Genomic DNA, 10,649 nt, shown 5'->3' on the forward strand with positions numbered 1-10,649 from the left:
TCCAGCAGGCAGTAATTACCCCCTCAAACACCATCAGATCGGGGAGGATGAGCCAGAGCAGTTGCCAGCTGCTGCTTGCAACCAGCTACGCCATCCCGGCGTTTTCGGTCGCTAAAAGGGCCCAATTTTCTGAAGCGCGACTTACCGCAGAGAACAGCCAGGACCTCAAAACTCCACGCACGCTTTCCCTGAACCTAATCCATGCTACGTTAGAGAATTTACAGCAAACCAAAGGATGAGATGGCTAAAATTTTGGAGGGGGAAAGGAGTATAAGGCTATCCTTTGGAAACATACTTGTATTTTATATACTCTAAATAAATCTCCAGTACATGTTTGTGCCCCAGTTAGACTTCGTATTATTATTTATCACTGCCTTCCCATCCCTTCACCCTTTGTCTAATCGCGCTTAGCGAAGTGGCGCCTGCACCTCGGAGTCGTGCGGTCGGGCCAGTTCGCTCTCGCCAGCGTTTGGGCTCCTGCCCTGAGGTCGCGCAGCGCAGCGCGCGAGGGCGATTTTCAGCACCACGGACAGCGCCAGTCCCTCCAGGCCTGCCCTTCGTGATATTTTTTTTTTTTTCTCAGCGCCGTGACTTTTCTGGTGGGAACAGGAAGGAAAGAAGAGAAAGAGAAGGCCGGGAGGCAACCAGGTGGGAGAAAGGGGAAGGTCTGTGGCTTCGGGGGAGAGAGCCTGACCTGCCAGGAAACGTCTTGGAGTCCCCCACAACCGCTCCCCCCCACTCCGGGGGTGGGATGCACACTCAGCTCTCCGGGCCCCGGACGCTGCGCCCCGCCGCAGTCAGTGGACAGCCGAGTACTTCATTCGTTTCTGTTTCTGTCTCTGGTTGCAAAACCAGACCCTCACTACGTTCTTTTTGAGGTCCAGTTTCTCAGCGATGGCCGCGATCTTCTCAGAGGAGGGCCGCGGCTGGATGGCGAAGTAGGCTTCCAGGGAGCGCTTCTCGGGCGCCGCGATGGACGTGCGTTTGCGCTTCCGCTCACTGCCGTTGAAGAGCTCCGGCTTGCTGTTCTTCTCTCGGTAGGCGGCCTCGGCTTCCTCCAGCCAGGCCTGGAGCACCGGCTTGAGCGCGATCATGTTGTTGTGTGAGAGAGTGAGAGACTCGAACCTGCAAATGGTGCTCTGGCTGAGCGAGCCTACGCCGGGGATCTTGAGGTTGGCTAGAGCCGCGCCCACGTCCGCCTGGGTCACCCCCAGCTTGATGCGCCGCTGCTTGAAGCGCTCGGCGAAGGCCTCGAGCTCTCGCGGGTCCGACTCCACGTCGCTGAGGCACGCGGGCATGGCGCTGTGAGGCGCCACGGCATGTGGGTGACTCATGCCCATGGCCTGGTGCAGGTGGCCCATGGCGCCCAGGTGGTGCGGGTGGATCTGCGCCGGCATCACCGAGTGCTCGGGGGCGCCCAAACCGCTCACGCTCAGCGTGGGAGAGATGTGCTCCAGCAGGTCGCCTTCGAGGCCCTGGTGCACGGCGTGGTGCGGGTGCGAGGTGAGCGCGGCCGGGTGGGATATGGGCACGGTGGACGAAGTGGACGTGCAGGGCACGCTGCTCATGGTATGGTAGGTGGCGTCGGGCTTGAACGGATGGTTCTTGCCGTGGGAGACGATATCCACCGCCGCCAGAGCTTCGGCGCGTGCCAGCAGGCTCTCATCAAAGCTTCCAAATATATTACCCTGCAGCTGCAAGCGAGAAGGCGCACAGCACGGTCAGTGGGGAATACTGTCAACTCAGGATTAAAACACATTTTCAAGCAACCGAGATGCCTCTCCTCAAAGCTCAGGTCATAAAAATTAATACGGAGACAGAGGCTCTGCTGGAACAGACGTGTGGATCAGAGAGACATGAATGAGAGAGCGCGCGCGCCGGGAGAGAGCGCGGGGGAGACAGGGAAGGGGTTCAGACAGCGGCGATTGTTCTGGGCGACATGAAAAAAACATGAAGCTAGTGCCTGTCAAAAAAATGTGCCTTAGAGCGGTAATTATGCTCCACTACGTACCTGCGGGGCTGGGAGACAGACTCGGCGCATGGCCTCGGAACCGGAGTGCAGGCTGGAGAATTTGGGTTCTTGAAGCACCGGGTGCATGCCGAAAGGCTGCTTGGCGTTCATGGCCATCATCTTCGCGCGCCTGGCAGGGAGGCAGCGAGGGACATGGATCAGGCTCGTCTCGCTAGCTCGCCGCGCTCCAAGTGAGCGCCGCTCAGCGCCCGCGCTCCCCTCGCCCTCTCGCTCGCTGCCTCCCCTCTCCCCCACCTGCTCCTTCACTCATCTTACAAGCAGCCTGCCAGGAAGGGCCCGGGCGCGCGCAGGCGTGCTCACGCGCCCGGGACTCGCAGGGGCGGCCCGGGAGGCGAGGCCAGCAGCCGCTCTAGGCGCGCCTCCGTGCGCCCGCCGCCCGCCGCCCGCCACGGCCGCCCCCGCCGCCGCCTTTATACCCCGGCCCGGCCGGCCGGCCCGGCCCGGCCTCGCCCGGCCCGCCCCGCCCCGCCCCGCCTGGCTCCAGCCCCGCAGACCTTTCCGAGTCTTTCCTCTTCGTGGGTTTGTTTCCCCCAAAGTCTCAAACCTCTCCGTCCCGTCCCAACTGTCTCTGCGCAGATCGAAGGGCAGCCTCGGGCTGAGCGGGGCCAGGAAGCTGACCCTACTCCACACACACACACACACACACACACACACACTCCTTGTCGGCCAGGCTGCCGCCAAACTGCCCATTTCCAGGGCGCTTCTGGCCCCACGCCCGAGCCGTCCACCAGAGTCCGGCCCCGTGGCTCAGCGAAGAGGCGCCTCCGAGCACCCAGACGGGCTCCAGGGAGGGTGAGGGGCGGCCGGAATGGGCCCCAGGTGGCCCAGATCACCCGGCGGGGTGGAAGAGGGGGAAGGAGGCCTGTGGCTTCCTCCCCGCGCTCGCGGCTCTTGCCTTCGCTAGAGAAAGAGAACTGGGCCCCCTCCCCCCCTCCGCACCCGCCAGTCTAAGGAAGCTCACGGAGTACGGCTGAGAGCCCAACAGCAGCTCGGGCCTCAGAGCGGGCAGCACGCTTCTGCTCCGCAGGCCCCACTGCCCCCAGAGCGATAGTCACCCTCTTGGAGCCCCCAGTACGTGCTGGGTTGTTTAGAGACCTAGCTCGTGGTATCCTACGGAGTAGGCACTCTTATTGTGTCTCATAACTGGAGGAAAACGAGGGTCAGAGGGGCTAAGTGATTCGCTCAGGACTACAGAGCTGGTTGGGACCAGACCCGTTCACTCACTCATCCCGTCACCCACTCCCCGACTATTTGCCGCTGGCCCTACTGTGTGTCGGGGCCGCGGCTGACTTTCCAGGCTCTTAGTGGTTCTGTACTTTGTCTTCCTCCCGAAGTTTGGGACCCGAGCGCCGGGAGGGGCGTTAGTATCGCCCCGCCCCCGCCTCCCCTCCCCTCTGCTCGGATCCCCTCTCCTTCCCTCTTCTCTCCTCTCCTTTCCCCGCGCTTGTAAACATCGTGAATAATGGATGGGGAGCCCTGGCCCGCAGCAGCGCCGCCCTCGGAGCCCGCTGAGCCCACCTCGCCTCCGCCTCCGCTCGGACGGCCTTGGGGTTTCCACGTTCCAGGCCAGGCCTTGCGCGCCCGCGTGCAACAGACGTGAACACGGTGGTTGGCTGTGGACGAGCCAGCCCTTGGCCTACGAGGACATCCTGCGCGGGGCTGGGCTCCCCACGCGCGGGTTTTGCCGGTCCCTCTGGGCCGCATCGCAGCCAGCCGCCTTGCCTGGATCGCGTCCATCCTCCGTCCGTGCCCCGGCGGGAAAGGACTCAGCCCTGGTGCCCCGGGGGCAGGGGCCGCCCTCTCACTGAACCGCTCTGAGCCTCGTTTTCCAGGAGTGTAAACCGGCGACGCACCACTGTTTGCCTTCTTGGTTTCTGGTGAAGATGTTTTGAACTAGAGCAGGAAGGAAAGCATTGAGCATGGTACCTGGTGCTCATCACACCTCACAACCTGATGCTTTGGGGCGCAGGCCTAGCCCTCACATTGGGCATGCATCTCTGCCTCTAGCTGTTGGAGAGCCCAAGAGCCATCTCAAACGTTTTTTACTATAGTCTCCTTATACCTTAAATGGAGAAATCATTTCTCCTCCACTGACTGCTGTGAGCAATGCACTGAGATAAGCATTCGGCACAGTGCTTGGCACACTGAAATCAGGAAATAAATGTTGCTTTCTCCCTTCTTCCTCTCTCACCTTAAAGCATTTAGGAACTAGAGTGGCCTGAGTAATCTCCCTAGAGAAGGGTTGATCTGAAGGTGTTAACTGGTTCCCTGCTGTCCATCTTTCATTCAACACCTGCATTTGTGCCAGATTCCACGCAGAAGACTGGGACACAAGATATGAATCAGACTCCAGCCCTGCCCTCCCAGACTCACCAATCTGAAATCCACTGCAGGAAATGGACTGTAAACTGACTGTGTGTTGAAGACCATGTGGATTCATGCAGACACAGAGCAAGGCTGGCGGGATTCTTAAAATACAGAATGTGGGGCAGCCCCTGTGGCACAGTGGTTTAGCCTGCAGCCTGGGGTGTGATCCTGGAGTCCCAGGATTGAGTCCCACGTTGGGCTCCCTGCATGGGGCCTGCTTCTTCCTCTGCCTGTGTCTCTGCCTCTGTCTCTCTATGTGTCTCTATGAGTAAATAAAAATCTTTAAAAAAAAATACAGAATGTGCACTGGAACCAAGGGCCTTAGGTGGGCTGGGTTTTAAATAACATTCTAATATTGGGTTTTATGGGACCCTGGCTGGGCTTCAGTTTATCCACAAGAAGAGGGCTGGACTAGATGATACCTACTTCCAGCTCCAGCCAAATACTACCATTCTGGTTAATTTAAATGATGGGGGCATCTGAGTGGCTCAGTTGGTTAAGTGACTGACTCTTGGTTTTGGCCCAGGTTATGATCTCAGAATCCTGGGGTGTAGCTCAGGGCAACTGGGGTCCATGCTCTGTGGGAAGTCTGCTTGTGGATTTTCTCTCTCCCTCTGCCTCTGACCCTCCCTCTGCTCCTGTTCTCTCTCTCTCTCTCCTCTCTCTCTCTCTCTCTCTCTCTCAAATAAATACACCTTTAAAAAAAAGAAATGAAACACATTTTGAATAAGTCAAGAGCTTCTTTCCAAGGAAGCTTAAGTTTCTAGAAGTTGAATGCAGCATTGTTTTATCACCAGCATTTAGGACCACTCATTCTTGTTCTCTGCCCAGGGCAGAAAGGCAAAAAGAAGAGGGAGAAAGAAAGGGGAGGAAGCTGGAGCCTCCAGGGAGAAAAATTTGTAACTTGCCTGACCCCATGGTGCCCTGAGACCCACACTCACTTCATCATACCCTAGGTATCTATGAAGCTGAACCCCCAGAAACAGAAGGAAAGGCCCATCCACATCCATCTTTCCCTGCTTTGTCCCCTCAGGGGCCTGAGAGACACTTGCCACGCTTAAGGTCAAGCAGGGGTCAGAGCCAGAGCAAGACTAACTGGCCTCCTTAGGCCACCAGTGCTGGCTTTCAGCTCACCAGTCCCCTGTTCTAGCATCCCCAGGCGTTACGATTGAGAATCAAAAACCACTCCTGCATCAGGTAACCTGCATTCCCTGGGTTTTTCTCATCCCTCCCTTCTTGAAGTCTACTGGCAGCTCTTCACAGCAGGCAGTAAGGTGACACCCCTCCTTAGGGACCAGTCTTTCTGAGAAGGCCCTGGAGAGAGAGGAGATGAGGTAAACACCACACAGGAAAGAATGAGAAGGAGAACCATGAACACTTTATACTTGAGAGGATTTGCAAACTTCAATTTTGTCAGAAGCAAGTCCAGGAAAGGAAAGTAGTTGGACATATAAAGGGAAGTTTGGGATGGAGCTAAACTGGAGAGCAAATGCCCCATCCTCACCCTCGTGGCATTAAATTACAATTAAACTGCACGTGCATGTGCCCCCACACACTCCACATAACAAAGTCTGAGGGTCCAAGTGTGAACCACACATTTATGTAAGTGATGCTAAAGGGGGCACTTTCTTCATTCTACGCTCATTTCAGAATACCTACTTGTGACAGGTTCTGCAGGCATAGAGAGCACACTGCTTTAAGAGCTCAAAGGCTAGTGGGGACATCAAATTGCCACAGGTAACCCTAAATCAGAGCGGAAAGCACTATATCCCCCCAGAAGGACTAGCCCTATAGGGATGCTGGGGTTAAAGGGCAGAGGCATTTTCCTGTGGGCCAGTGGTTTTGAACTTTAGTGTGAGCAGGAATCGTCAGTAACATAACATAACATACTGGCATCCTAGGACCACCCACACACACAGATTCTGGCCACAAGGGCTGAGGTACTTCCTAATAGACATTCGTGATTTGTATGCATGTGACCTGAGACCCTCAACTTGAAAACCTTGCTCTGGAAACTTATTACCTGATTTATTTTTTTTAAAACCCTGACCTAATTATGTGAGTTTTGCTAAGACTCAAAGAGGTTGTTTCTCCTGGAGTCTTTGCATCTTCCTCTATTATCTCTTGGTAAGAACATGATGTTTTATCTTCTCAGCTCCTTGAAAGATAGGTCTTATCTGTCCCTGTGTCTCCAATGTGGGCATCTACAGGTCAGGCACCATAGAGGAGCTTAATATAATAATGGGCATAGGATGAATGAACGCATGAGTAATATCCTCCCCAGGATTCTGGCAGTAGGATGATGGTGACAGCAAGAAAATCCAGTTGTGGACTGCCAGGCTCTGGGCTATGTGCTTTAGAAAAGAATTATCACTGAATCTCCCCATCAAGACTTTGAGATTGATATTATTTTTCCATTTTGCAGATGAGAAAAGCTGAGACATAGAGAGACTGAGTTCTCCAAAGCACTGGAAACATTTAAGTTGGGTAGGGTGGGCACTAAAACCCAGGCTTTTCTAATTTCTGAGCCCACGCTTTTATTTTTTAAAAAAGATTTTATTTATTCATGTGATACACAGAGAGAGAGAGAGAGAGACAGAGACACAGGCAAAGGGAGAAGCAGGCTCCATGCAGGGAGCCAGATGTGGCACTCAATCCTGTGGGACTCGATCCCAGGATTGATCCCAGGTCTCCAGGATCACACCCTGGGCTGAAGGCAGGTGCTAAACCGCTGAGCCACCCAGGCGTCCCTGAGCCCTTGCTTTTCACTAAGGGCCTGGGCTGGCGCCAGTTTGCCCACCCTCCAAGCCCAGAGGCTGAGCCTGGGAGGAGGGGCCGGTTTTCCTTCTCCCAGAAGGGAGGCGGCCTCTACTCCGGAGGCCAGAGGCTGGCCCTGCTCCAGGCACGCTTCCGGCGGCGGAGGCCACCTGCAGGAGCCAGCGGCTCCCGCTCCCAACCTGCATCCCGGCCGGGAGGTGGCGGAGCGGCGGGCTGGGAGATGGCCCGATAGGGCGGCGCGAACTCGAGATGCCGTCGCGGGGAGGCAGCTGGCGGGGCTGCCGAGCCAGGTGTCGGCGGCCGCCCGCCTCGCCGTCCCCGCCCGTCCCCGTCTCCTGTCACCAGCTTCTCACATGACCCCGCCGCCTGCGCAGCTGCTGCCTGCCTCGCATTGTGTGCGCCGCCCCGAGGATCCGAGCCGCCCGCAGGGACCCGGGGCCCGGCCAGCACCCCGGGGTCGGCGCGCGCCGGCCCCCCCCCCCCGCCCTCCCGCCCTGACCGCTCACGGCCTCGCCTTCCCGGCCCGCCCGAAAGCCGAGGGGCCAAGCCCGGGTCTCCTAGCGCCCGCCAGCCACAGGCTCCGCGCTGGGGGCGCAGCTGAGCACCCCCTGAGCGGCGGTCACCAGGTTAACGAGAGGAACCCAGCGACAGGGACGCCTGGGGGCTCAGCGGTGCAGCGCCCGCCGTGGGCTCAGGGCGTGATCCCGGGGTCCTGGGATCGAGTCCCGCGTCGGGCTCCCTGCATGGAGCCTGCTTCTCCCGCTGCCTGTGTCTCTGCCTCTCTCTGTGTCTCTCAAATAAAATCTAAAATAATAATAAAAAAAAAAGAATCCAACTACAGACAAGACAGCCCCCACTCCCTCCCGCCTCCCTGCCGCCCTCTCCCCCAGCTGTCGCTCCGCAGGTGACCAATAAACTAGAGGGCCTGGAGTCGTGATAACTGCTAAGGAGGAAATAAACCTGGGCGATGGAGTAGAGAAGGCCTGGCAGAGCGGAAGTGACCTTCCAGCCAAGGCCTGAAGGATAAAATGGAACACGGGGAGGGCAGGGGGGGCAGCAAGCGTGAGAACCTTCGGGGGAGGGAGCTTGGCATGAGCAGGACAAGGGTGGTGGCAGGGCAGCAAGGAGGCTGCAAATGTGGGGAAGGACGCAGTCAAAAGGCAGGCGCCAGGTGCTGCAGGGGCATTGGGTTTTGCTCCAAGGGGTGTGTTTGGGGAAAGGGGTGTGTGGCACTGGGGGTTTTAAGCAGGGCAGTGATAGAATTGGAGGTCTACTTCCGGTAGCTGTGTGGGAACAGGGTTGCCCAGGTCGAATCCAATGAGAGGCCCCACATTTTCTGTCTACACTTCACGGAGACTCAGTCAGTAGTTTGGATCTGACACGTCATTGCTGGGTTCATTTTTCCTAGTAATTTCCTACAGTCAGGGCTTGACTTTTTCATACTCCCCCCACCCCCAAGTAGGTCCTATGGTGTCATCATCTTTGAGTTCTAGACTTTAGAATATCAGTGTCAACAGTGCATGGCCATCCCTATGCTTGTCTTCAAGAATCTGGACTTGATAATCACACGGTCTTATTCTCGGCCCATGAAGACTGGTTTTGCCTTTCTCTTCTCCAGTTCATAGACATCTTAGAGTTCAAAGTCATAAAGTCAATCCTCAAGTCACCCAGGTGGTCATCACCTCTACCCTGATCAAAGGATTAGGCCACATCTCTTAACCGGTCAGTTGGGTTGTGAAGAGGCAGCAAAGGAAAAGCTCTGTATTCATACATGGATGGATATGTAGCTAACCTGCTATGTGACCCTGGACAAGTCACTCACGGGCTCTGGGCCTCTGGGTGCTCAGGACTGCAAGCGGGTTAGTGAGATAGGATCCACAGGCCCTTTCCATGTGGATATGTTCAAGTTCTAAGTGCTGATCTTGGAAAGATGGTAGAGGTCAAATCCATCACCATAAATGGAAATTAAGTTCTGATGGTTCTGCAGGGTGCTCTGCAAACAAAGCAGCAAGCTCTGTTGTTTCATTTATTCATCACATTCTCTGTGCTGGGCACATGCTAAGTCCGGGGATACGATGATAAGCAAGGTCTACATGATCCCTGCTTTAGGATGCTTACAGTCTGGCTATTATCTTCTTCATTGGTCACAATAACTCCCCAAAAGTGAATTATCCCTCCACCTTTTCTTTATAGTGAGGAAACTGAGTCTCAGAGAGGTGAAGTAACTTATCTGCTGCTGCACAGCTCCTTGTTTCCTGAACTCTTGCTCTGTCTGCCTGGCGGTGTGCATCATGTCAGTGAATCCTAGCAGCCACCCTACCTGTGATGTAGGTACTATTATTACCTTGTTGCACAGAGAGGACTCCTGAGGCTCAGACAAGTTGTGTTCTTGGAAGCCACATAGGAATAAGTGGCAGGGTTAGGATTTGAACTGGGGTCTGCTGCCCTAAACCACAGGCTTCCTCAGGCATACCAGGCAGCCTCCAGGAAGGGGGGTGACTTTTCCTGAAGCTTACTCACTTCCCCTTTAGTCCCCTGAATGAAACCAAGAGAAGCAGAGCCATTGAGCAGTCTCTGTAAATTAAAAAGAAGGAGGGGAGGAAGATGAGGAGGAGGGGGAGGAGAGAGGAGAAAGAAGGGTGGAGGAGAAAAAGAAAAAGAAAGAAGAAGAAGAAGAAGAAGAAGAAGAAGAAGAAGAAGAAGAAGAAGAAAGAAGAAGAAGAAGAAGAAGAAGAAGAAGAAGAAGAAGAAGAAGAAGAAGAAGAAGAAGAAGAAGAAGAAGAAGGAGAAGAGGAAAAAGCGACGTGGAAAAGAAAAAGGGAAAACAAGCAAAGGCTTGCTCCCATCAGGGGGGAAATCGGCGTCTTGTCGCCTAGCTCCATGCGCTGATTTATGATAAAAAATTTAGAGGAAATCATTTATATTTTAAAGGATCTAAATAGCTGCATGAAAGTTTTATCTAAAGTGCCACTGTATTTATAGGCAGTTCTTCCATGCTGGAGGTAATTAATAGATGTATAAATCGCAGGGCTCCGAGCTCCCCTGGCCGCCGGGCTGGGCTGGACGGCGGCAAGGGCCTGGGCACTTGGGGACGGCGGGCGCGGGAAAGGGGGGGCGGGAGGGGGGCAGCAGCAGCAGGGGGACCTGCACCACCCCCACCTCCCACCGGCTTGCCCCGCCCCACTAAGCCTTTGCTGGAACCCCAGAGCTGATTCCTGCAGAGCTAGTGGATACAGCCGGCAGCAGAGGTCGGCTGCAGTTCCCAGCTGTCCAACCTCTAGTCCCCTTCTAGACTTGTCCCCAGAGAGCTCAAGGGGCAGCCCTCCTTCCCTCTCTCCTGCACCCCCCACCCCCCTAGGCCAAGGCCAGGGAATTTGTCTCCGCTCTGGCTGTTTATAATTCAGGGAGGTCTTGGTAAGTGAAGTCCTGGGCTCCCTCACTCCCCCACCCCAACTTTAACCAAAGTCCCATT

The 10,649-nt window shown here is 55.7% G+C and overlaps 1 protein-coding gene across 1 annotated transcript; it reads right to left on the minus strand.

Moving 5' to 3' along the window:
- Positions 1 to 797: 797 nt before the first annotated feature.
- Positions 798 to 2,131, minus strand: POU4F3 (POU class 4 homeobox 3). The gene is made up of 2 exons (XM_055331730.1): positions 2,012 to 2,131; positions 798 to 1,694 (listed from the first exon to the last, which is right to left on the minus strand). The coding sequence occupies exons 1-2, from the start codon at positions 2,129 to 2,131 to the stop codon at positions 798 to 800; spliced, it is 1,017 nt and encodes a 338-aa protein (XP_055187705.1).
- Between the last annotated feature and the right edge of the window lie 8,518 nt (positions 2,132 to 10,649).

Source organism: Nyctereutes procyonoides, unplaced genomic scaffold, assembly GCF_905146905.1.
Source record: "Nyctereutes procyonoides isolate TBG_1078 unplaced genomic scaffold, NYPRO_anot_genome, whole genome shotgun sequence".
NCBI classification, from domain to species: domain Eukaryota; kingdom Metazoa; phylum Chordata; class Mammalia; order Carnivora; family Canidae; genus Nyctereutes; species Nyctereutes procyonoides.

What these genes read in the sequence shown, in the direction of transcription:
- POU4F3 (XM_055331730.1), bottom strand. Translation starts at nt 2,131, where the DNA reads ATGATGGCCATGAACGCCAAGCAGCCTTTCGGCATGCACCCGGTGCTT. An exon ending in TCTGTCTCCCAGCCCCGCAG is followed by an intron (nt 1,695 to 2,011) that starts GTACGTAGTGGA and finishes TCTCGCTTGCAG; the next exon opens with CTGCAGGGTAATATATTTGG.